This window comes from Rhinoraja longicauda, chromosome 14 (assembly GCF_053455715.1).
Source record: "Rhinoraja longicauda isolate Sanriku21f chromosome 14, sRhiLon1.1, whole genome shotgun sequence".
In the NCBI taxonomy this organism is placed as follows: Eukaryota; Metazoa; Chordata; class Chondrichthyes; order Rajiformes; family Arhynchobatidae; genus Rhinoraja; species Rhinoraja longicauda.
The window spans coordinates 8105167-8132854 of NC_135966.1; the positions used below are offsets into that span (position 1 = coordinate 8105167).

Genomic DNA, 27688 nt, shown 5'->3' on the forward strand with positions numbered 1-27688 from the left:
GCAACAACTCTACCATTTCCGCCACTGTGCCACACTTCACCCAATGCAGTGGCAATGCCCATTCACCATCAGTGTTAACTAACACATCAATGACACAGTGAACTTATCTTTCTCATAAGGCCATAAGTGATAGGAGCAGAATTAGGCCATTCGGCCCATCTGGTCTACTCCGCCATACAGTCATGGCTGATCTATTCTCTCCCTCCTAACCCCATTCTCCTGCCTCCTCCCCCATAACCCCAGACCACAGTTTCTGACCTGGCTCCAGTTGTTCTGCTTTCGGAAAGCACACTGGGACTGCAGAAGCAAATCCAATCATTTTTAGAATTTGTGTCGTAGATCTTGATAAGTTTAATCAAGGAGTCGCAAAACTGGAGGGGAAAAAAAGCGAAACACTTAAACAACGATGAGCTGAATAATTTCAATCAACGTGTATCTTTATTGTTTTTGCTCTGTGATCCTTTTGAGGACTGTGATTTATTATCGCACCCAAATTAAAAAAAGATGGAACAGATAGACTGATTTCAAAGTAAAAGTTATCGTGGCAACACATGGAGGAGAGGGGAAAAGAAATGTCCTGTAGCACTTGTTAGAATACATTTATAACAGTCCACAGTGAAAAGTTATAGAAAATATATATCTTTTTCTGCAGAAATGGGATAGACAATGAATGATTTAAAAAAATGAAAATGCTTCACAATCAAAGGTTTAATAATGCAACTGAAAGTTGCAATCTAATGCTCACAATATTCAAAACACTAACGTCAGCAAAGTTGTTGTGTACAGTAAGGTTGCTTTACAGTAAAGTTGTTGTGTACAGTAAGGTTGCTTTCCCCTCCAGTAAAAAATGCAGATGTTTACTGTACAGTTGTCTCATAAGCAGTGTAAAAGGTCATTGGATGAAGTTAAACTCTGCTCAGTAGCTTCTCATGCTTCCTCGACCCACACGATTGTGTTGCCCCGTGTTATCTTGGATATCTCGCAGTTCAATGTGTTTTGCCGTGCTCCGACGATGAACAGGGACTCCTTGGAAGGAGTGATCAGGTGCTGTCCAAACAGACCACTGCTGACTATTGCCCTGTTGTTGGCGCTCCACCACCAGTCCCTTGGCTCAATGGGGGCTTTCAAGCCCTTGAGGAATTTCACGTTTCCCGTGGAGAGCTCGACAAACAGGAGGTCTGTTTGAACACTGGAACTGGCGTAGATGTAGTACTCGTTGGCCTCTGTGAACGATGGCTGGAAGGTCACGTCAACCACGCGCAGATTGGTGGCGATTTCAAATGCAGGCGTGATCTCGCCCCGGAAGGTAAGAGACTGGACTGTAATGAGCCCATGGTAATCATCTGTGCTGACTAGGTAGGTGCCGTCAGGCGAGATGTACGGACTACCCGACACTTTGCCGTTGTATCCTATCACAGAATCGGTGACGCTGTCAACGATGATCTGTGATTGCGGCGGACTCGAGCCATTTCTCTGACAATGGATAAAGTAATAGCCTCCCAGGTGAGTGTAGGCCATTGCGTCCGGGATGCAGCTGTGGTTCTTTAGGCTGATTGTTTTAATGTGGGCCACGGTCTCCAGATCAATCTTGTGAAGTGCTGCGTCTGAGCCATGAAGAATAAATCCAAACCTAAACAGGAAACATTGGTGATTAAAACCAAGCGCAGGCTCGGTGATCGCTTTGCTCAACACCTGCGCTCGGTCCGCGTTGGCCAAACTGGTCTCCCGGTGGCCGAGCACTTCAACTCCCCCTCCCATTCCCAGTCTGACCTTTCTGTCATGGGCCTCCTCCAGTGCCATAGTGAGGCCCACCGGAAATTGGAGTAACAACACCTCATATTTCGCTTGGGCAGCTTGTCGCCCAGCGGTATGAACATCGACTTCTCCAACTTTAGATAGATCCTCTGTCCCTCTCTTCCCCTCCTCCTTCCCAGATCTCCCTCTATCTTCCTGTCTCCACCTATATCCTTCCTTTGTCCCGCCCCCCCTGACATCAGTCTGAAGAAGGGTCTCGACCCGAAACGCCACCCATTCCTTCTCTCCTGAGATGCTGCCTGACCTGCTGAGTTACTCCAGCATTTTGTGAATAATCCTCCAGGAAATCGTTTTATTGGGGAAGAAAGAAAGACAACCTTATAGTTGGGGCAGCACAGTGACGCAGTGGAGAAGTTGCCAGGTTCTGAAATCGTGCACCAATAGACTGGCCTCATCTTCGCAAACAGCTAACTTCAACAGTCTCCCATCTGGATCAAGGAAATCTCCATTATTCCAGTCCCTAAGAAAAATAAACTGACCCGTCTCAAGAGGGTCAGCACTACCTTACAGCGTCAGAGACCTGGGTTTCATCCCGTCTACAGGTGCTGTCTATGGAGATTCTCCCCGTGACCACGTGGGTTTTCTCTGGGTGCTCCGGTTTCTGCCCACACTCCAAAGACGTGCAGGTTTGTAGGTTATTGGCTTCTGTAAATTGTAAATTGGCTCTAGTGTGTAGCATAGTGCTAGTATACGGGGTGATTGCTGGTCGACACAGACTATTACCCTGTATCTTTCAAGTCTAAAGTCTAGTTTGCTGATTGCTTTGGGTTCTGTCTGTTAGGTCTATGGCTTTTGGGAGGGAACATAGAAAATAGTGTATTTCAAGAGTTTCCAAGTTCTTCATAACGTAGTTAAGTTATTCTCCAAAGACGTACAGGTATGTAGGTTAATTGGCTGGGTAAATGTAAAAATTGTCCCTAGTGGGTGTAGGATAGTGTTAATGTATGGGGATCACTGGGCGGCACGGACTTGGAGGGCCGAAAAGGCCTGTTTCCGGCTGTATATATATGATATGATATGATAAGTTATAAAAGAGTGAGAAAATGTTCACTGCTCTCCCTTCTAATGTAAAACAAAGATTATTTACCAAATATCTAAAGTCTTTTAAGGACAATTATCAACTACAAAAAGGTTTTCCATATATTCCCTGTAATTCCATATAATGGTATCATTCTATTATTCAATATCACTCTGCTTGCTGGACTAAATCCAAACATTAACAAAATAATGAAAAAGGTATTTTGTATCAGTTGGAAGTTAGCAGATGAGTGGGTGGTAGACTTTCAATTAAGATTCAGAACCAAGATGGTAGCTTGGCAACAGAATTCGACAGCAGTATTCTGCAGGCATCCCGAATTAATGATGTTATATTGGTAATCTTTTCAGTTGTACCAACAGGTTTGGGATTATCCTGATCATTAAATTTTCTAACATGCCGTTCTGATATAGTTTAGTGTAATGGAAGGTAGACACAAAATGCTGGAGTAACTCAGCGGGTCAGGCAGCATCTCGGGAGAGAAGGAATGGGTGACGTTTCGGGTCGAGACCCATCTTCAGACTGATGTCAGGGGAGGGCGCGGGACAAAGATGGGATGTAGTCGGAGACAGGAAGACTAGGGGGAGAACTGGGAAGGGGGAGTGGATAGAGAGGGAAAGCAGGGACTATCTGAAGTTGGAGAAGTCAATGTTCATACTGCTGGGGTGTAAACTACCCAAGCGAAATGTGAGGTGCTGTTCCTCCAATTTGCGCTGGGCCTCATCACTCTGACAATGGAGGAGGCCCAGGACAGAAAGGTCAGATTGGGAATGGGAGGGGAGTTGAAGTGCTGAGCCTCCGGGATATCAGGTTGGTTAAGACGGACTGAGCGAAGGTGTTCAGCAAAACGATCGCCGAGCCTGCGCTTGGTCTCGCCGATGTAGAGAAGTTGACACCTGGAACAGCGGATACAGTAGATGAGGTTGGAGGAGGTGCAGGTGAACCTCTGCCTCACCTGGGAAAGACTGTTTGGGTCCTTGGATGGAGTTGAAGGGGGAGGAAAAGAGACAGGTGTTGCATCTCCTGCGGTTGCAGGGGAAAGTAGATACAGCATGGAAACAGGCCCTTCAGTCCATCGAGCCCATGCCAACCTGTTCACATTAGTTCTATGTATGATCCGTTGAGTTATTCCAGCACTTTGTCTCTATTTTTTATAATGTTATTCCACTTTCTCATCCCCCTACCTACACTTTTGGGGCAGCTAACCTACAAACCCGCACGTCTTTGGGATGTTGGTGGAAACCGGAGCACCCGGAGGAAACCCACATGGTCACAGGGAGAACTGTAAACCCCACACAGACAGCACCCAAGATCAGGATCGAACCTGGATCTCTGGCGCTGGTGAGGCAGCAACTCTACTGCTGGGCCACCCCAAATGGACCTCGTGGATCTCATTTCCTCTGGAGGTCTTCCCTCCTCCCTTCGTCTTCTGCCCCAAGTTCCATGAGCAGGACAGTCCAGGGAGAACCACCTTTCCAACCTCGCTGAACCTGTTTCTTTCAACCTTGACTTCGCCTTTCTCCTGTGGCCCCCATCCCTTCCCCACCACCGTCCTCGACACGGGACGCTCTTCCACCACTTTGGCCTTCCTTTACCTGGTCCCACCTTTTACCACGGATGGACAATCCCTTCCATCCCAATCCTTGCTTTGAGCAGAGGCACAGGTTCCCCACCACCACCTCAAGACCTTTGCCTTGGAGGAAAAAGCAAGTGACAATGTAATTGTACCTAATGTGATTGATGATGAGGTTGGTTGGAGGAAGGAAAAAGTAATCCACTCGATCAAATGCTCTGCCGACGGGTTGCGTGTGGATCGTGTGATGGTCTCCATTTCCACTTGCTTGGGTAATTACCTGCAAAGAGACAAATCTCAATAATCATCCATGCCACTCCCATTTAAAGTCTACTGATAGCGGAGTCAGGGAGTATGGGGAGAAGGCAGGAACGGGGTACTGATTGAGAATGATCAGCCATGATCACATTGAATGGCGGTGCTGGCTTGAAGGGCCGAATGGCCTCCTCCTGCACCTATTGTCTATTGTTGTGATCTCTAAATGCTTCAGCACACCTGATAGATGTTTACTTGAAAATATGTTTACAATTTTTAATGGGCGGCACGGTGGCGCAGCGGTAGAGTTGCTGCCTTACAGCGCTTGCAGCGCCGGAGACCCGGGTTCGATCCCGACTACGGGCGCCGTCTGTACGGAGTTTGTACGTTCTCCCCGTGACCCGCGTGGGTTTTCTCCGAGATCTTCGGTTTCCTCCCACACTCCAAAGACGAACAGGTGTTTGGGTTAATTGGCTTGGTGTAAATGTAAACTTGTCACCAGTGCGGGGATCGCTGGTCGGCCCGGACTCGGTGAGCTGAAGGGTCTGATTCTGTGGTGTATCTCTACAACTAAACTAAGATATCCTGACATATGAGTTAAAGTTTCAATGAGACATGCAGCCATTCATACTCAACTGTGGCCCAAGTCATGAAGAGGGTAATCTCGCTCATGAACCCACATGCACGATGATTACAATCAAGAGCCTAAAATGATTTCTTTTCATTTGTAAGTCAATACAGTCAGGATATCTGCATTACCACCATGAATGTAATGACACGGTAGCGCAGCGGTAGAGTTGCTGCTTTACAGCGAATGCAGCGCCGGAGACTCAGGTTCGATCCTGACTACGGGTGCTGCACTGTAAGGAGTTTGTACGTTCTCCCCGTGACCTGCGTGGGTTTTCTCCGAGATCTTCGGTTTCCTCCCACACTCCAAAGACGTACAGATATGTAGGTTAATTGGCTGGGTAAATGTAAAAATTGTCCCTAGTGGGTGTAGGATAGTGTTAATGTACGGGGATCGCTGGGCGGCACGGACTTGGAGGGCCGAAAAGGCCTGTTTCCGGCTGTATATATATGATATGATATGATATGATATGACACAGCCCAGCTCATTGCTACTGTATATATTGAGGATCATTGACCTGACCTGCTAATTCTGTTTCTCTCCATTGAATGCTGCCTGCTTCACATACAAAGCCCTAAACGGGCTTGCCCCCCGCCCCCCCATATTAAAAATCTTCTAACCCACCACTCTATCTCCAGGTCCCTCAGGTCGGCCGACTTGGGGCTACTCACTATCCCGCGGTCTAGGCTTAAGCTCAGGGGTGACCGCGCTTTTGTGGTTGCAGCTCCTAGACTGTGGAACAGCATCCCTCTCCCCATCAGAACTGCCCCCTCCATCGACTCCTTTAAGTCTAGGCTCAAAACCTATTTCTACTCCCTAGCGTTTGAGACCCTCTGAGGGGGCGCTGTGAAGTGTTTATGTATGTGCTGTTATGTTTGTGTGCCATTGTATGTTCGTTCTTAGTACCTGAACTGATGTACAGCACTTTGGTCAACGTGTGGGTTGTTTTCAAATGTGCTGTACAAATAAAATTGACTTGACTTGCTTTCAGGGAAAAGACATTTGGACAGGAACATGTGGAGGAGCGGTTTGGAAAGGTATGGTCAAACATCGGCAGGTAGGACTAGCATGGATGGGCATCTTGGTCAGCATGGACAAGTTGGGACGAAGGGCCTGTTCTTGTGCTGTATGACTCTATGACTATGTTTCCAGCACACTTTTTTTATTTCAGAAAGATGGAGTTGATTCCAGAGCAGCTTGCATGGCTCGTTTGCATGGCTCAATGAATTTCTTACATAACACATCACAAATTTGTTTGGGGTCAATTGTTTCAAAGGAAATTCTCATTAAATCAACATTGTCCTGCATGGCTCAGTGGACACTGCACTTAAACTCACACTCTTGTACCATAATTAATACTGTGAATTACCAGCAAGGGAATATTCCTTTTTCTTCATTAACCTCGTGACATTACAATGCTACATAAACTACGAAGTTTATTAAAAACCAAATATTTTCCAAAACACTATTTCGGAATTTTAAAATTTAATCTATTTAAAAAAAATATCTCCATCCAATGGAAATATGTCTGTGTTCTCAGAAAGATAATTTGGGTTTTGGATTTTAACCTCCCTTTCCACCTGTTTCCCACTGCAGAGGGAGCATTGACATTTCTCAAATGCAACATAAAATAGATATCAAAGTAATTCAATTGCAAGGCACTTATATTCTACAGAATGAAACTCTGCACTACCTGTGTGCCACATGACAATTTCTTAAAATGGCTAACCCTAAATCTTCTCTGTACCCATTTATTCTGAGGCTGCACCCTCTAGTCCTAGACTCTCCCACTAGTTTAATTCAGAGATACAGTCTGGCCCACCGAGTGCACACCGACCAATCATCACTCGTACGCTCGTTCTATCTGAGATGCATAGAAACATAGAAAATAGGTGCAGGAGGAGGCCATTTGGCCCTTCGAGCCAGCACCGCCATTCATTGTGATCATGGCTGATCGTCCACAATCAGTAACCCGTGCTTGCCTTCTCCCCATATCCCTTGGTTCCACTAGCCCCTAGAGCTCTATCTAACTCTCTCTCAAATCCATCCAGTGATTTGGCCTCCACTGCCCTCTGTGGCAGAGAATTCCACAAATTCACAACTCCCTGGGTTGAAAAAGTTTCTTCTCACCTCAGTTTTAAATGGCCTCCCCTTTATTCTCAGGCTGTGGCCCCTGTGGTACAAGGGACGATTTGCAGAAGCCAATTAACCGACACGTCTTTAGAATGTGGGAAGAAACTGGAGGACCTGGAGAAAACCCACGCGGTCACACGGAGAACGAACAGTCAGCACCCGTAGGTCAGGATTGAACCCTGGTTCCTGGCACTGTACGGCAGCAATTATACCGCTGGGCCACCGTAGTGCCCATTGCATTACTGGAAGCCTCCTCTCCACCTCCACTCCATCCAGGTCTTTCATTATTACTCCGGCATTTTGTGTCTATCTTCGGCGTGGATCAGCATCTGCACTCCCTTCCCACAGATATAGATTTAGAACGTGTCGGCACGCCAGGAAATGAAAGAGCATTCTGCACAGCGAAAAGCACTCAGGATATCCAGTCTTCCCGAAGTCGTGTCGAGCAAAAAGATCTGGCAAGGTCATAATCGGGATATCAGCAGCTGGAAGCCGGCCAGGCAGTCACAGGGAGCAGAAGCTGGTCAATAATTAGTTGCCTGTTATCTGCCCGTGTGCGGCCACAAGCTGAGGGGGGCTGTTCGAACCACGGTCAATCTGGCACCGACAATCAGCCGCAAGAACATGCTCTCCAAAACCAGTGGCCAAACCCACCAGAAATGGCCTCACGTTGCCAGTAATAACCTTCCAAAACACCGCCAGCAACTGTCAGCAGCCAGGCTGCAGGCGGGCACCAACAAATAGCTATTAGCTCTCCATCAAACAGCAATTAGTCCTCAGCAGGCCACCTCCCTGCAATTCACACACCGTGCGTGGGCTGAGAGTACTCCGCTGAACACCAGCAGTGAGCTGCAGGTTCCAGGCACCCCTTACCCACAGCCATCTGGAAACCAGACCGCACGCGGGGCAACAGTGGGGGAGAGAGACTGCAATGGAATTAGAGTGAGTGCATTTAACCTGCAGAAGCAAGGCAGGGAGAAGGACAAAGGAAAGAGATCCGGAATCCCTTCTCACGTATCTGTACACTATCAACTGGCTCGATAACAATCATGCGTTGTCTTTCCGACTGGCTAGCACGCAACAAAAGCTTTTCACTCTACCTCGGTACACGTGACAATAAATAAACTGAACGCAAGGAGGATTTATGCTCTGATGAGAGGGTTTTCGATAGGCATGTGGATATGGATATGGATCACGTGCAGGCAGAGGAGATCAGTTTAACCTGGCAGCATGGGTCGGCACGGACATTGTGGGCCAAAGGGCCTTTGAGAATGGAGATGAGGAGGAGGAGTTTCATTAGCCAGAGGGTTGTGAGTCTGTGGAATTCATTGCCACAGAATATTTTGGGGTATTTTTAAAGTGGAGGTTGGCAGTTCTTGATTTGGAAGGGCGTCAAAGATCACAGGGCGAAGGCAGGAGAATGGGGATGAATGGGAAAGATAGATCAGCCAAAGATTGAATGGCGGAGTAGACTCGATGGGCTGAATGGCCTAATTCTGCTCCGATGCCTTACCTAAGATTTAGCTACATTGACCTCATCTTTGCCTGCTCAGAAGACTATTAATTTGAAACAGAGAGTGGTGAGTCTGTGAAATTCTCTGCCACAGAAGGTAGTTGAGGCGAGTTCATTGGCTATATTTAAGAGGGAGTTAGATGTGGCCCTTTTTGCTAAAGGGGTCAGGGGGTATGGAGAGAAGGCAGGTACAGGCTACTGAGCTGGATGATCAGCCATGATCATATTGAATGGCAGTGCAGGCTCGAAGGGCCGAATGGCCTACTCCTGCACCTATTTTCTATGTTTCTATGAAACACATGAGGTTCTTCGGGTTGAGATAGAGGAGATTCTTTGGTTCTTTGTCACCAAGGGGAGATAGGCTGCCTTTCACATACCTGCAAGGTAGGATTGCTTTTGTTCACATCTCCCCAGCTGAGGACCCAGACTTGGTCATGCGACTTGTCATAGTGTAACTTCACCGGAAATGGATCTGTCAACACAGCCTGTGAAAAACAAGCACGAGAGGCTATTAGCAACTGGCTACTCGACACACAAGTGAAGAACGTCACCACACTTTGGAGGAAGGATATTCTTCCGGCAGTTGTACAGGGCCCTAGTGAGACCGCACCTGGAGTACTGTGTGCAGTTTTGGTCTCCAAATTTGAGGAAGGATATTCTTGCTATTGATGGCGTGCAGCGTAGGTTCACTAGGTTAATTCCCGGAATGGCGGGACTGTCGTATGTTGAAAGACTGGAGCGACTAGGCTTGTATACACTGGAATTTAGAAGGATGAGAGGGGATCTTATCGAAATGTATAAGATTATTAAGCGGTTGGACACGTTAGAGGCAGGAAACATGTTCCCAATGTTGGGGGAGTCCAGGACCAGGGGCCACAGTTTAAGAATAAGGGGTAGGCCATTTAGAACGGAGATGAGGAAAAACTTTTTCAGTCAGAGAGTTGTGAATCTGTGGAATTCTCTGCCTCAGAGGGCAGTGGAGGCCAATTCTCTGAATGCATTCAAGAGAGAGCTAGATAGAGCTCTTAAGGATAGCAGAGGCAGGGGGTATGGGGAGAAGGCAGGAACAGGGTACTGATTGAGAATGATCAGCCATGATCACATTGAATGACGGTGCTGGCTCGAAGGACCGAATGGCCTCCTCCTGCACCTATTGTCTATTGTCCATTGTCTATTGTCTACTGTCTATTGTCATAATCCATCATGCTGTCACATAAATACTGCCACAGAAAAGTCACCAAGAACAAACTAATATTTTACTCGACATAAGTTTTAAATTAGTTTAGTTTAGAGTTACAGCACGGAAACAGGCCCTTCGGCCCACCGAGTCCGCACTGACCGGCGATCCCCGCATATTAACACTGCTTACACACACTAGGGACAATTTTACATTTATACCAAGCCAATTAATCTACAAACCTGTAGGTCTTTGGAGAATGGGAGGAAACCGAAGATCTCGGAGGAAACCCACTTTGGTCACGGGGAGAATGTACAAACTCTATACAGACAGCGCCCGTAGTCAGGATCGAACTCGGGTCTCTGGCGCTGTAAGGCAGTAGCTCTAACGCTGCGCCACCGTGCTGCTTATGATGTTGGTACTTAACCTTTCAAAATCTCATTGGTGCCTTTATTATCAGATGTGCAAAGTGCTGACACGGTGAAATTATTTCCTTGCAAATAGTCCAGTAGAGTATTGCCATATGTAAGCACATGCCCGATTAGCAAGTGTACAGAAATAGCCTACAAGAGACGGCATGTTTTGGTGCCATTTTCAAACCTTTACATGATGTAAAGAAAATTAAAAAAACAGAGATATTACATTTTCCGATTTCAAGCTGTTTATTGTAATTTTAAGTGTAGGAAGGAACTGCAGGTGCTGGTTTCAACCGAAGATAGACACAAAAAGCTCGAGTAACTCAGCGGGTTAGGCAGCATCTCTGGAGTCTCGACCTGAAACGTCATCTATTCCTTTTCTCCGCTGTCTGGCCCGCTGTGTCACTCCAACTTTTTGTGTCTATCTATTGTAATTTTAACATGACTTATTATATTAGTGGCCATGGTTGTCAGATTGTATAAGGGCAATTTTAGTTTAGTTTAGATATACAGTGCGGAAACCTAGTTCCTTTGTATTAAAAGATTTATCATAAATGCATAACATATCATATTAAGAGACTTCTCATCAATGCATATACTCTATCAAATACAAAAAGCTCGAAAGCTATTCCTTTTCTCTAGACTCCAGAAAATACAAGTCTCTTTGTATTTATCAATTGTCCCTAGTGTGCAGGATAGTGCTAGTGCATACAGGGTGATCGCTAGTTGGCCCGGACTCGATGGGCCGAAGGGCTCAATGCTATCTCTTAAGTCTAAAGTAAAGTAAATAAGTCTTTTTATACGAGGGGACTTGTACTTGATAGGGTATGTGCGCTTGTGAGAAGTCTTTTCGTACAAAGGAACTTGCATTTGATCGATATATAAAAATCAGTCCCATGGACTGATAATGAAAACTGCATGGGTGGTCCATTCTGTGAAAGGCACAGCTAGCTGAACTTAAATCGTCTGTTCTGTTCTTTAGATTTTTCTTTGTTTTAGAGATACAGCGCAGAAACAGGCCCTTTGGCCCACCAAGTGGTGGGTGTATGGAACAAGCTGCCAGAGGAGGTAGCTGAGGCTGGGACCATCATTTAAGAGGCAATTGGACAGGCTCATAACAAGAGGAGTTGAGTATAGGAGCAAAGAGGTCCTTCTACAGTTGTACAGGGCCCTGGTGAGACCGCACCTGGAGTACTGTGTGCAGTTTTGGTCTCCAAATTTGAGGAAGGATATTCTTGCTATGGAGGGCGTGCAGCGTAGGTTCACTAGGTTAATTCCCGGAATGGCGGGACTGTCGTATGTTGAAAGGCTGGAGCGATTGGGCTTGCATACACTGGAATTTAGAAGGATGAGGGGGGATCTTATTGAAACATATAAGATAATTAGGGGATTGGACACATTAGAGGCAGGAAACATGTTCCCAATGTTGGGGGAGTCCAGAACAAGGGGCCACAGTTTAAGAATAAGGGGTAGGCCATTTAGAACGGAGATGAGGAAGAACTTTTTCAGTCAGAGAGTGGTGAAGGTGTGGAATTCTCTGCCTCAGAAGGCAGTGGAGGCCAGTTCGTTGGATGCTTTCAAGAGAGAGCTGGATAGAGCTCTTAAGGATAGCGGAGTGAGGGGGTATGGGGAGAAGGCAGGAACGGGGTACTGATTGAGAGTGATCAGCCATGATCGAATTGAATGGCGGTGCTGGTTCGAAGGGCTGAATGGCCTACTCCTGCACCTATTGTCTATTGTCTATTGACAGGTTTGGAGGGACATGGATGAAGCGCAGGCAGGTGGGACTAGTGTAGCTGGGACATGTTGGCCGGTGTGGGTGAGTTGGGCCGAAGGGCCTGTTTCCACACTGTGTCACTCTATCACTCCATGACTCTGTGACTCTGTCTAAGTCCGCGCCGACCAGCGATGCCGGATTATCCATTTTGCCAGACCAACAGAGGTCACGTAATAATAATTCAACAATACACCTCTGACCCACTAATTATACCCCTCCCGTCTCTCTAAAATACCATGGACTGCTGGAAAAAACTTAAATAAAGAATTAACAATTAACAAAGAAGTAAACAATGAACTCTTTCAGGACGTGCGCCACACGCAATGCTCGCAATTTTGTCCGCACCATTAGTTGCCAGAAAATCGGTGGAGGACCTGTATCTAATTTAATTGGTCATGTGGATGGTCTAACAAGATGGTAGATCCAATGGTACACAAAGTCATCCCATCTCTCACAAAGTCATAGAGTCATACATCATGGAAACAAACCCTTCGGCCCAATTTGCCCACGCCAACCAACATGTCCCATCACTAGACCCACATGCCTGCAGTTTGGCCCATATCCCTCTAAACCTGTCCCATCCACGTACCTGTCCATATGTTTCTCAAAACATTGTGTTAGCCTCAGCCTCAACTACCGTTCCATACACCCACCACCCTTTGTGTGAAGACGTTACCCCACAGGTTCCTATTAAATATTTCCCCGCCTCACCTTTAACATGGTTCTAACATGGGAGCAAGAGGGGGCAGCACAGATTTAATTGTCCTTGGACGATCAATGGCCAAGTTTATCTTCCACCATTTCAGCATAACTCAAACCTATTCCATATAGGTTTATAAGGAAGGTGTAATCCTTTGAGAAATGGGGTGGCACAGTGGCATGGTGGTAGAGCTGCTGCCACACGGTGCCAAAGACCCAGGTTCCATTCTGGCTACGAGTGCGGTCTGTGCGGAGTTTGTACGTTTTCCCTCTGATTGCGTGGGTTCTCTCCGGGTGCTCCGGTTTCCTCCCACATTCCAAAGACGTGGGTTGTACGCTATTCGGCCTCTGTAAATTGCCTGCAGGGTTGCAGGATGTGAAAGTGGGATAACATACAGTAGGTTTAAGGTGAGGGGGGAAAGATTTAATAGGAACCTGAGGGGTAACTTTTTCTCACAAAGGGTGGTGGGTGTATGGAACGACTTACTGGAGGAGGTAGTTGAAGCTGAGATCATCACAATGTTTAAGAAACATTTGGACAGGTACATGGATGGGACAGGTTTAGAGGGACATGGGTCAAACGCAGGCAGGTGGACGTAGCGATGGGACATGTTGGTTGGTGCGGGCAAGTTGGGCCGAAGGGCTCGTTTCCATGATGTCTTGAGTCCATGACTTTGTGGGAGATGGGATGACTTTGTGTACTGGCACAGACAGACTCAATGGGCTAGATGTCTCTATGTTATCAAACAATATAAAATAGGCTACACAAAATGAGAGAGAGAGAGACAAATGCCTGGGAGAAGAGGCTCAAGGAACTGCAGATGCAGGAATCTTGTGCAAAATACATAAGTGCTGGAGGAATTTAGCGGGTCGGACAGCATCTGTGCACGGAATGGCCAAATGGCATTTGTGAAAGTGGGATAACATAGAACGAATGTGGAGGTGGTTGATAGGCCTCACGGACTCGGTGCGCCTGTTTCCATTCTACATCTGTAAGAAAAGAAAACTAAAGATGCAACCATGATCTAACACATTGATTTAGATTACCTGTAGGACTTTCTGTGATGGAATGTCAATGATCAATATCCGAGTCAGTGTGGGCTGGGAAACATAGATGTACTTGTCTCTGATGTTGACAGCAGAGGCCCAGATGCACCGTGGAACCGTTTGTTCTTCCTCAGACGGACATATCTCTTCCTGGAAAGAAGCACAATGTTTGACACTTAGTCGCTGAGGACACTTGCACTTTGCACAGTGGAATGCATTGCCACAGAGGGCTGTGGAGGCCAAGTCAATGGATATCTTTAAGTCAGAGATTGATAGATTCTTAATTATTACGGGTGTCGGGAGTAATGGGGAGATAGGCAGGAGAATGGGGTTAGGAAGGAGAGATAGATAAGCCATGATTGAATGGCGTAGACTTGATGGGCCGAATGGCCTAATTCTGCTCCTATCTCTTATGAACTAATGAACATGAAAACACTGAACCAAACATTCCAAGTGCTTGAGTAACTCAGCGGGTCAGGCAGCATTTCTGGTGACGTTTTGGGCCGGGATCCTTCTTCAAACTGACGGTGGGTGGGTTGGGAGAAAGCTGGAAGAGAGGTGGCGGCAGGATAAAGTTTGGCAAGTGATAGGTGGATACAGGTGAGTGGTGGGCAGGGGGTTTGAATGGAAGATTGTTGGACAAAAGACCAGAGATGAACAGATAAAGACTGTGAGATAAGGTATCACAAAATGCTGGAGTAACTCAACGGGTCAGGCAGCATCTCTGGAGAGAAGGAATGGGTGACATTTCGGGTCGAGACCCTTCTTCAGACAAGGTGATCGGGACAGAAAAAAACACAAATTGTGAAGCCGGAACAAGGAAGAAGGGTCGCGACCCGAAACGTCACCCATCCACGTTCTCCAGAGACGCTGCCTGACCTGCTGAGTTACTCCAACACTTTGTGTCTTTTTTTTGTAAACCACCGTCTGCAGTCTCTTGTGTCCACACTCAAGCATTCAACTTTGGCCTGTTCTTGTTTATATTCTGAACAGATCCCTATTTGTATGTTTTGGAAGCAGACTTTTGAAGCGATAGTTTCTGAATGTGAAGAGTGTAGAAGGATGAGAGGAGATCTTATCGAAACGTATAAGATTATTAAGGGGTTGGACACGTTAGAGGCAGGAAACATGTTCCCAATGTTGGGGGAGTCCAGAACAAGGGGCCACAGTTTAAGAATAAGGGGTAGGCCATTTAGAACTGAGATGAGGAAAAACTTTTTCAGTCAGAGAGTTGTGAATCTGTGGAATGCTCTGCCTCAGAAGGCAGTGGAGGCCAATTCTCTGAATGCATTCAAGAGAGAGCTAGATAGAGCTCTTAAGGATAGCGGAGTCAGGGGGTATGGGGAGAAGGCAGGAACGGGGTACTGATTGAGAATGATCAGCCATGATCACATTGAATGGCGGTGTTGGCTCGAAGGGCCGAATGGCCTCCTCCTGCACCTATTGCCTATTGTCTATTGTCTATTGTATTGTGGTGTGGGAAAGAAATGAATGTACATTAATGACCTTTGAATGTGAATATTTATTGGAACTAATGAGGAAAGTGCTTGGTTGCTGAATGTTTCACCAGCGTAATCCATTAGATAATATGTTGTCTTTTCGAAGCATACAACTCTAGCTTGGAGCTAATTGTGATGTAAATTGAATCTCATTCAAATTAAAATATTTAGAGTGGGCAAGGAAATAAGTTACATCCCATTAGATGAAATGCAGTGAATGCGATTCTAAACCATTGCACTAAAACCATTGTATGTTCAGCCACTTCTTTCTGCCACTTATGTGTATGTTATTATATTTTAAGTTAAGTTGTGGAGCAACTTATCAATGTGATTGTTTTAACTTCTCCGATAACCAAGTTCATTTTATTTCATTATTGAGGTGGGGCGGGATGGAGATGGTGGGGGGAAGGGGAGGATTATCAAGGTGTATCCCACCATACATTTTCAGAAGAACTGTCAACCTCCACCTTAAAAATACGCAATGCTGTGGTCCCCACAGCCATCCTTGGCTCTTATAGGAGCAGAATTAGGCCATTAAGCCTCCTCCGCCATTCAATCATGGCTGATCCATCTTTCCCTCTCAACCCCATTCTCCTGCCTTCTCCCCATAACCAATGACACCCGTACTGATCAAGAATCTGTCAATCTCATCCTTAAAAATATCCACAAAAAAAAAAAAAAAAAATCCATTGATTTGGCCTCCACAGTCTTCTGTGGCAATGAATTCTACAGATTCACCACCATCTGACTGAAGAAATTCCTCCTCACCTCCTTTCTAAAGGTACGTCCTTTTATTCTGAGGCTGTGCCCTCCGCTGCTAGACTTCCCCACTTGTGGAAACTTCCTCTCTCCACAGCCACTCATGTTTCTGCACTCCCTGAATGACTCGATTGTAATCGTGTATTGTCTTTCCGCTGACTGGATAGCACGCAACAAAAGCTTTTCACTGTACCTCGGTACATGTGACAATAAACTAAACTGAAGCCGAAACTCTATCCAGGCCTTTCACTCGTTCTATCCTGTACATGAGGGACAATTTACAGAAGCCAGTTAACTTACAAACCTGTCTACATTTTCCATTCCCTTTGCCCTGTCTTCACACCTTACACTTCCTTATCTCTGTACCGCCCACTCCCCTGACATCAGTCTGAAGAAGGGTCTCGACCCGAAACGTCATCCATTCCTTCTCTCCAGCGGTGCTGCCTGTTCCGCTGAGTTACTCTGACGTTTTGACAACAGACAATAGACAAATAGGTGCAGGAGGAGGCCATTCAGCCCTTCGAGCCAGCACCGCCATTCAATGTGATCATGGCTGATCATTCTCAATCAGTACCCCCTTCCTGCCTTCTCCCCATACCCCCTGACTCCGCTATCCTTAAGAGCTCTATCTAGCTCTCTCTTGAATGCATTCAGAGAATTGGCCTCCACCGCCTTCTAAGGCAGAGAATTCCACAGATTCACAACTCTCTGACTGAAAAAGTTTTTCCTCATCTCAGTTCTAAATGGCCTACCCCTTATTCTTAAACTGTGGCCCCTTGTTCTGGACTCCCCCAACATTGAGAACATGTTTCCTGCCTCTAACGTGTCCAACCCCTTAATAATCTTATACGTTTCGATAAGATCTCCTCTCATCCTTCTAAATTCCAGTGTATACAAGCCTAGTCGCTCCAGTCTTTCAACATATGACAGTCCTGCAATTCCGGGAATTAACCTAGTAAACCTACGCTGCACGCCCTCAATAGCAAGTATATCCTTCCTCAAATTTGGTGACCAAAACTGCACACAGTACTCCAGGTGCGGTCTCAATAGGGCCCTGTACAACTGCAGAAGGACCTCTTTGCTCCTATACTCAACTCCCAGTTTTGTGTCTATCTTCGATTTAAACCAGCATCTTCCTACATGTCTTTGGAATGTTATACATCCCGAAATGGAACAATGAAATTGTTACTTGCAGTAGATATGTACACATGGTTCTCAGTACAAAAGAAAAGTTTAACGCCAAGAGTTTTGAAAAAGAAACGTGTCTAAATGTGGTCGACTTACAAAGCTCACAATGATCCTGTCGCTAGCTTTGATCTGCCTCTGAATCTCACATCCCACAGGCTGGATTACTGTGATTCCATCATCAGAGAAAACGTAGAACATGTTTCCAACACTTAACCCTTGAAGACAAAACGCAAAAATGTTTCTTTCGCACACATCTTCAGAATATTTTTAAATTAAGTTTTAATATTATTTACTTTTACAGCTCTGAAACACTTTTGAAAATAGTGGGGGGGTGGGGGGAGAATTAATAAGGAGAAGCAATGTTTTAGGCACTGGAAAATGAAGCCCCCAAAGAAAATAGAAATTGCACAGATGCGTTTGGCAACATAACAACTTTCTATGACAACTCCTGGCATCAAGAAAGGCATTAAAACAACAATGCAGCAAATTTGTGTAAAAACGCAATAGGGTCATTTTCCGTTAGTGCACTCTCCAAGTATAATATTAACTTGGTCTCAATACCTCAACGACAGGCTTCAAGAATATTCGTTCTGCAGCTGATAGTTAAATTGAGTTCTTTAGTTTTGGAGATACAGCCTGGAGATACGACCAGCAGTCAGCCCGCACACTTGCACTGTCCTGCACGCTTGGGACAATTAACGATCTTGTTTACCAAAGCCAATCAACCTACAAAAACCTATACGTCTATGGGATACGGGAGGAAAACGGAGCACCCAGAGAAAACCCAGTGGCCACGGGGAAAACATACCAATTCTGTACAGACAGGGCCTGCAGTAAGGATCACCCCGTACACTAACACTATCCTACACGCCAGGGACAATTCACAGAAGCTAATTATCCTACAAACCTGCACGTCTTTGCAATGCGTGAGGAAACCAGAGCACCCGGAGGAAACCCACGCAGTCACAGGGGGAACGCACAAAAAACAGTTGTATCTCAAACCACTAGGTTTCTCAGATCCATGCATGCAAATTGTATATATTTGTACTGTGTATATTTATCGCCTATTTTCCTCTGAATGAAATATTCAAAGATAAGCTGATGTTCTAAACTCTGATTTATTTATTCCAAAAATGCTGGAGTAACTCAGCAGGTCAGGCAGCGTCTCAGGAGAGAAGGAATGGGTGACGTTTCGGGTCGAGACCCTTCTTCAGACTGACTGAAGAAGGGTCTCGACCCGAAACGTCACCCATTCCTTCTCTCCTGAGATGCTGCCTGACCTGCTGAGTTACTCCAGCATTTTGTGAATAAATACCTTCGATTTGTACCAGCATCTGCAGTTCTTTTCTTGTTCTAAACTCTGGTGTTTAGTTTAGCTTGGTTTAGAGATACAGCATGGAAACAGGTCCTTCGTCCCACCGAGTCCGCGTCGACCAGCGATCACCCGTTCACTGGTTCTCTCGTACACGATGGGAACAATTTCCAGAAGCCAATTAACCTACAGACTTGCACGTCTTTGGAATATGGGAGGAAACCACAGCACCTGGTGAAAATCTGCATGGTCACAGGGAGAAACACCGTACAGACAGACAGCGCCCGTAGTCAGGATCGAACCCGGTTTTCTGTGTCTCTCTGCTATGGGAACACATATCAGGTGTGGAGTTTCTAACTAATGTCCTGGCAAAACTGGGGTGAATGGAAATTCTATTCACAGCAAACCAGGCTCTCGGCTTGGCTTTGTCCCAGGCTGTCGTGCATTGGGAGGCCTAACTCTAAAAAGGTTGCCAAACTATGACAGATTTGTTCATTGTCGAAGTCGGCCTTCTAATTTGCAAAATGTATCTTTCCCTGAAATTTAGTCGGAATGAAAGGATGAGATAAGCTGCAAGAACAATGGAGGGCTCGGCTTGGGGGAACCTCTGTAGAGGGGGTGGGGGGTGAGAGAACAAAGGACGAGCCGGCTTACTTCGTAACTTTGTCAGCCCCTATGGTGGCCGCTATTTGTATACCTTGGGTATGCAAGCAAAGAATGTCACTGTGCCTTGTTCTATGAGCCAAGAAAGTATTCCAATCCATTCTATTCCAAGCAAAATTCTTCAATCTTGTACCTAAAAGAGTAACGTTTGAAGCCCTTGTCTTAACTCCAGTCATTTGTATGCACAGTCTTTGCCACTTTAGTCCCTCTTCCCCACTGTCAAGTTGCTCAAGTATCTAGATATGTGACACATGAGTAAGACATAGTGGAAAAAGTCACCACTTAGGGCAAACTGCATTATTCTGAAATTGATATCTCGAAGCATTATCCAGCTCAGTCACGATTTTATCATTTATCATTTCTATGGCCAGAAACGAAAAGAGCGATTATTATGGTTAGTCAGTCTTGAAAATAAATGGCTTAGATACCAAGGCACAGTGCTTTAAGAATCCATCAATTTAATTCAGAGATGCAACATGGCCCTTTGGCCCACCGAGTCCACGCCGCCATTGATCATTCGTTCACACTAGCTCTATGTTGTCTCACTTTCTCGCCCATTCCAGGCACATTAGGGGCAATTTACGGAGAGCCAATTAACCTACAAACCCGCATGTCTTTGGGATGTGGGAGGAACCCGGAACACCTGGAGGAAACCCATGCCGTTACAGGGAGAACGTACAAACTCCACACAGACAGCACCCGAGGCCGGGATTGAACCTGGGTTCCTGGCGCTGTGAGGCAGCAGTTCTACCAGCTGTGTCACTGTGCTGCCCAACACTGTTTAATTAAGTTTCAAAAATATAGAATATTAAATGCTGTGTAAACAATATATTATGTAAGATTTATGAACTATAACTGAAACAAATACTGATAATATCATGGAATGTTATTTATTAATGTTCTATATATTTTGCTGCAGTAATGTAAAAAAATCAACTTGTACGGATTTGTTTTCATGTAGACCGCATACTATTCTGTGATTAGCATTTTGACAGTCGCTAATTTATAATTTTGTAAGTTTGCATAGTTAATTTATCATCGACTGTTTAATGATTTATCAACATCTACTGCAGATAAATATTTGGCCATTAGTCAGCTCACAGTCCTTCTGTACTTGAGAGCTCATGAAACAAGCAAACCAACATGAACGTTGATTTATATCGTAGGCTAGTTTGCACATTGATTTAGTTTAGTTTAGTTTAGATTAGAAATACAGTGTGGAAACGGGCCCTTCAGCCCACTGAGTCCACCAACAATCACCTCGTGCACCAGTGCTATGTTATTCCAGTTTTAAATCTTACACATTAGGAGTAATTTACAGAAGCCAATTAACCCGCGGGACTCAGTGGGACAGGCAGCATCTCTGGAGAGAAGGAATGGGTGACGTTTCGGGTCAGGATCTCGACACGAATCATCACCCATTCCTTCTCTCCAGAGAACTTTTTATGTTCCTGTGTTTATATTCTCACCCTATCAGATTCCTATTATCCTAAACGTTCTTTTAGATTTTAGAGATACAGCGTGGAAACAGGCCCTTTAGCCCTTCACAAAGTCTGTAGTTCCTTGTTTCTACACTCGGTAGAAAAGTACATCACAAGGCCTCAGCCTTAGATGATACCATGATAAACCAACCTCACGCCCACACCTGATCCATACCCTCCGTTCCCTGCATAGCCATGTGCCTATCTAAAAGCCTCGTAAATGGCACTGTTGTATCTACCTCTAACACAACCCACGCGTGCAGCGTAGGTTTATTAGGTTAATTCCCGGAATGGCGGGACTGTCGTATGTTGAAAGACTGGATCGACTAGGCGTGTATACACTGGAATTTAGAAGGATGAGAGGAGATCTTATCGAAACGTATAAGATTATTAAGGGGTTGGACACGTTAGAGGCAGGAAACATGTTCCCAATGTTGGGGGAGTCCAGAACAAGGGGCCACAGTTTAAGAATAAGGGGTAGGCCATTTAGAACTGAGATGAGGAAAAACTTTTTCAGTCAGAGAGTTGTGAATCTGTGGAATTCTCTGCCTCAGAAGGCATCTCCTTTAAACTTTCCCAAATAAATATACAAACTGAATATCATCATCATCATCATCATCATATATATACAGCCGGAAACAGGCCTTTTCGGCCCTCCAAGTCCGTGCCGCCCAGTGATCCCCGCACATTAACACTATCCTACACCCACTAGGGACAATTTTTACATTTTACATTTACCCAGCCAATTAACCTACATACCTGTACGTCTTTGGAGTATTAAACATTGTGGTGGCCAAATATGTAGTACAAGTAAATAAATAACCCCATCATATTATCAGTATTTTGTTGCAGTTATAGTCCATAAATCTTACATGTTATATATTGAAATATAATTAGAGAATATATTAGAGAAGCAAATGTTGATGTAAAATCTCTTAAGATGCAACATTGGAAAACAAAATGTGCCTGTTACTTGTTCTAATGCATTGTTTATTTTAACGTTGAGGCAGAAGAATGGAAGGAAAGCTTAGTTTAGTTTAGTGATAGACAATAGGTGCAGGAGGAGGCCATTCGGCCCTTCGAGCCAGCACCGCCATTCAATGTGATCATGGCTGATCATGCTCAATCAGTACCCCGTTCCTGCCTTCTCCCCATACCCCCTGACTCCGCTATCCTTAAGAGATCTATCCAGCTCTCTCTTGAATGCATTTAGAGATTTGGCCTCCACTGCCTTCTGAGGCAGAGAATTCCACAGATTCACAACTCTCTGACTGAAAAAGTTTTTCCTCATCTCAGTTCTAAATGGCCTACCCCTTATTCTTAAACTGTGGCCCCTTGTTCTGGACTCCCCCAACATTGGGAACATGTTTCTTGCCTCTAACGTGTCCAACCCCTTAATAATCTTATACGTTTCGATAAGATTCTGTGGAAAAAGTCACCACAGATGCAGCACAGAAACACGCCCTTTGGCCCATCGTCCATGCCGACCAGCGATCCCCATACACTAACACTACCCGAGACACTAGGGACAATTTACAATCTTTGCCAAGGCCAATTAACCTACAAACCTGCACATCTTTGGAGTGTGGGAGGAAACCGCTAAACATCTAAGCTACCTATCTCTTTGATGTCCCTCAGAGTGTCCTTTATTAGACTTTGCTGGCTTTACCTTGCACTAAACGTTATTCCCTTATCATGTATCTATACACTGGTTAGCATGCAACAGAAAGGTTTTCACTGTACCCTTGACAATAAACTAAACTGAAAGAACTCACGCAGTCACGGGAGAAATGTACAAACACCGTTCAGACAGCACCCGCAGTCAGGATCCACTCTGGCGCTGTAAAGCAGCAACTCTATCGCTGCGCCACCTTGATCTAATTTACGAGAAGAACTGAGTTCTTTCTAGAAAGTGATTAAGAACGTAAGAATAGTCACTCGAAAACCAAGCCTTTCATTTCTCAAAGCTCGAATTGAAAAGTTATCTTGCAGAAGATAAGGATCAAAACATCTTTTACTGGCCACGGTGTTGTCCAGAGATAATCAGAGAAAGTCAGCAGACAGTTAAATATAGAGTGGCTTTAACCTTTAGAAACCGTGCATATTTTAGTTTGGTTTACCCTTAGGAAGGACTGTTAACAAAATATATCATTGACACCAATTTGCCAGTAAAATCCTATTTTAAGTGAAATCGCAATCTACTTCTTTCCTTCCTTGTCTGTCCTCTGCCACAGATGATAGTTCAAGTCGGGTATTATTTAATACACAGTAGATGGACACAAAAATGCTGGAGTAACTCAGCAGGACGGGCAGCAACTTTGGGGAGAAGGAATGGGTGACGTTTCGGGTCGAGACCCTTCTTCAGACTGCATTAATTCTCTCCAGAGATGCTGCCTGTCCAGCTGAGGTTCTCCGGTATTTTGTGTCTATCTTCAGTATAAACCAGCATCTGCAGTTCCTTCCTACACATTTAATGTGCTGTGCTACTTTCTCAATATGCCACTCAGTTAATCTCCAAATGGAAATCTCAACCATTATTTTAGAGCTGGGATATTTTATCACCATAGATATCACACACAAATCTTCATGCCCTCACGTTCAGATCTACACAAACTAGTTCACATCAGAATAGGGAGCTCAAGTTGTTTCTTCTTAAATGCTTGAGGTCAAAGCTGGCATTACGGACAGATCAACCTGCTATTTATGGACTGAATCAGAGGGGCCACTTGCAATAAATTCTTCAATAAAAAAACCCATTTTTTATTGGATTTCCAAATGTTTTGTGACTAGCTGAACATCACAGCTAAAAGTCTACACACGTGAATCCTATATAAAGATTCACTCCATTAACTGATTCACAATAAAATTTGTAGATTAAAAAAGTACTTCTGTCAGGGGAAACCAACGCAGGTCACGGGGAGAACGTACAAACCCCGTACAGACAAGCACCCATAGTCAGGATCGAAGCTGGGTCTCTGGCACTGAAAGGCAGCTCTTCCATGTTAGACAGCCTAACAGCAATGTGTTCAGCATGAGAAGAACACAGCAGTCTAATCTTATGCTAACCTCTATATACATCTCGCACGAAGGGACGTGGTCACTAAATTAAATCAGAAATCTTGGATTAATTTTCATTCTTTGGTTAGCTTTGGCCTTTGAAGTCCTGCTTTCAATTGCTGCCCTGCTGATCTCACCACAGGTTTGATATATATTTATTCACAAAATGCTGGAGTAACTCAGCAGGTCAGGCAGCATCTCGGGAGAGAAGGAATGGGCGACCTTTCGGGTCGAGACCCTTCTTCAGACTGATGTCAGGGGGGCGGGACAAAGGAAGGATATAGGTGGAGACAGGAAGATAGAGGGAGAACTGGGAAGGGGGAGGGGAGAGGGACAGAGGACTATCTAAAGTTGGAGAAGTCGATGTTCATACCACTGGGCTGCAAGCTGCCCAGACGAAATATGAGGTGCTGTTCCTCCAATTTCCGGTGGGCCTCACTATGGCACTGGAGGAGGCCCATTCCTTCTCTCCCGAGATGCTGCCTGACCTGCTGAGTTACTCCAGCATTTTGTGAATAAATACTTTCAATTTGTACCAGCATCTGCAGTTATTTTCTTATATCACCACAGGTTTGAGATCACAATGGTATCATGGAGATTCTTAGCTATCTATTCTAATTTTGTGTGTTGGACGCAAATGCCACTCAATATTGATTTCAGCTTTATCTGGGCTGGGAACATGGGACATGTGCAATCCAAATACAGAAGGAATTCAATTATCTGCAATTGATTTTCATTCAAGAATTACCAACCAAATCCAATGACATTAATAGAGCTGAAACGAATCACTGTGTCACTTGCACATCAATACATGAAAAACATCGGTATAGTTCTTCCTCCCCTTACATTTATAATCAATGAACCTGCTGGATTATAGGGCCATAAGACAAAGGAGCAGGATTAGGCCGTTCGGCCCATTGAGTCTACCCCGCCATTCGCCTGAAGGGACATGGAGTATTTATTCACAAAATGCTGGAGTAACTCAGCAGGTCAGGCAGCATCTCAGGAGAGAAGGAATGGGTGACATTTCGGGTCGAGACCCTTCTTCAGAATTTGTTTTATCGTTTAGTTTCAGTTTAGAGATTATAGAGACAGGCCCTTCATCCACCCAGCCAGCACCGACAAGCGATCCCCGCACATTAATACTACCCCTACACGCATGAGGGACAATGTTTATACATTTTATACCAAGCCAATTAACCTACAAACCTGTACATATTTGGAGTGTGGGAGGAAACCGGAAAACACGGAGAAAACCTACGCGGGTCACGGGGAGAACGTACAAACTCCGTACAGACAGCACCTGTAGTCAGGATCGAACCCGGGCCTCTGGCGCTGTGAGGCAGCAACTCTACCGCTGCTCCACCGTGCCGCCCAAGAATGATTCAAAAATGTTAAGGTGTTGTCCATGTAATAGTCATACCCCTCGGCAGATGTTTACTTTATGCAGCCCCAAGGACAATCTGATTTCTGTTTGTATCTTCTCCGAAAAGAACGGCTAATAATCGGGAAGAGGAACGATGTAGCCTGTCGCAGAGGTAGTGAGGATACTCGACTCGGAGCACAGTGCGAAGAAGGACCTGCTGTAATGTATAATAAATTGTGCTACAAACAATGAACAAGCACTATGATCACTACAACACAACAATGCATTGAAGTACCTTCCTCTCGCCACAGTATGTTTGCAACTGCAGCATCAGAGATTGGAGAAAGCCAGAAAATGATTTTAAAAAAAAGGGAAAAAAAAGTCACAAATTTCATCCATTCACACATGCAAAGAGTTGTACACATTTACGTACATATAAACATTTTAGTGAAAAATAAGATACATTTCAACTTTTAAATGTGTTTTACTACCTTACTTTACAGTAGGTAAGACCATAAGACTATAAGAATTTAGAAGGATGAGGGGGGATCTTATTGAAACGTATAAGATAATTAGGGGATTGGACACATTAGAGGCAGGAAACATGTTCCCAATGTTGGGGGGAGTCCAGAACAAGGGGCCACAGTTTAAGAATAAGGGGTAGGCCATTTAGAACGGAGATGAGGACGAACTTTTTCAGTCAGAGAGTGGTGAAGATGTGGAATTCTCTGCCTCAGAAGGCAGTGGAGGCCAGTTCGTTGGATGCTTTCAAGAGAGAGCTGGATAGAGCTCTTAAGGATAGCGGAGTGAGGGGGTATGGGGAGAAGGCAGGAACGGGGTACTGATTGAGAGTGATCAGCCATGATCGCATTGAATGTCGGTGCTGGCTCGAAGGGCTGAATGGCCTCCTCCTGCACCTATTGTCTATTGTCTAAGACATTGGAGCAGAATTAGGCCACGCTGCCCATAAAACCAATCATGGCCGAAATATTTATCACTCTCAACCCCATTTTCCTGCCTTCTCCCCGTAAACCTTTGACACCCTTCTCAATCAAGTGGCAATGAATTCCACAGATTCACCACCCTCTGACTAAAGAAATTTCTCCTCATCTCCTTTCTGGAGGTACGTCCTTTTGTTCTGAGGCTGTGCCCTCTGGTCCGAGACTCTCCCACTACTGGAAACATCCTCTCCACATCCATTCTATCCAGGCCTTTCATTATCCAGGAGGTTTCAATGAGGTCCCCCCCCTCATCCTTCCATACTCCAATGAGTACAGGACCCAAGCCATCAAATGCAGGAGGTAGGTCAAAGGAAGGGAGAACGCTTTGGTAACATTACTCGAACAAGTGCGAGAGGCAGGTTCTTCCCTTTTACATAGCTTCACCCTGGGAGCAGTTGGCTTGAACTGTGCATCACAAGAATGTTCATAAGTACATAAGCCATAGGAGCAGAATCAGGCCATTCAGCCCATTGAGTCTACTCTGCCATTCAATCATAGCTGATCTATCTTTCCCTCTCAACCCCACTCTCCTGCCTTCTCCCCGTAACCTTCAGCACCCTTACCAATCAAGATCTGATCAATCTCCGCTTTAACAATGCCCAATGACTTGGCCTTGACTTGGTCCAAACCTCACTGAAGTGATGGAATGAAATTTGCGTTCCTCTTCCCTTTGCAGTTATGCTCCAGGGAGTGCACAGTTTAAAATGAGAAGGGGCATGAGCAGAGAGACACTACGGGTAGGTAGGGTGGCCGGATAGGTTGCAGACAGATCGAGAACAGCAAGCATGTGTAGATCAGCTGCCTAAGTCATGCGACGTGTACACTTTAGGCCAGTGTGGAAACATGATTGGAGGGATTTAATCCGTTATAAAGTGGTTGTTAACCTGAAAGATTGCAGCATTTCAAGGACTTTTAGAAAAGAAGGGGAGTTCTCAGATTGGATTCCCCAGTTTGGAAGAAACCGAGTGTATTTACTTCCCCTAGTTCCCCTCTTTTATCAAGATTTTGAATGGTCCTTCCATAAGCCAGGGCACAGTCCGATTCACCTCTACCCCATTGTGGGCATTGGGAAGAGTCTAGGGAACAGATGCGCTACAATGCTGAGAACTATATTCTGCACTCTGTATCTACCCTTTAGCTCTATCTATTGTACTTGAGTTTGGCGATGGTCTTTATATATGGTACATCTGATCCGTTTGGATAGCATGCAAAACAGAGCTTTTCATAAGTTCATGACATAGGAGTAGAATTAGGCCATTCGGCCCATCAAGTCTACTCCGCCATTCAATCATG

At 45.2% G+C, this 27688-nt stretch overlaps 1 protein-coding gene across 4 annotated transcripts in view; it reads right to left on the bottom strand.

Annotated features, from left to right (window-relative positions):
* Window positions 1-435: 435 nt before the first annotated feature.
* The window catches only part of LOC144600028 (follistatin-related protein 5-like), a 393214-nt gene continuing 365961 nt past the window's right edge, over window positions 436-27688 (bottom strand). For 3 of the 4 annotated variants that reach the window (XM_078411369.1, XM_078411368.1, XM_078411367.1), the window contains exons 11-16: window positions 25690-25716; window positions 17612-17730; window positions 14070-14219; window positions 9331-9438; window positions 4580-4704; window positions 436-1630 (exon numbers count right to left, since the gene is read on the bottom strand). In XM_078411369.1, coding sequence (XP_078267495.1) covers window positions 928-1630; window positions 4580-4704; window positions 9331-9438; window positions 14070-14219; window positions 17612-17730; window positions 25690-25716 — 1232 coding nt within the window. In that variant the 3' untranslated portion in view covers window positions 436-927. The remainder of the gene's footprint in view (window positions 1631-4579; window positions 4705-9330; window positions 9439-14069; window positions 14220-17611; window positions 17731-25689; window positions 25717-27688) is intronic. The other variant, XM_078411370.1, reaches the window with a different exon arrangement.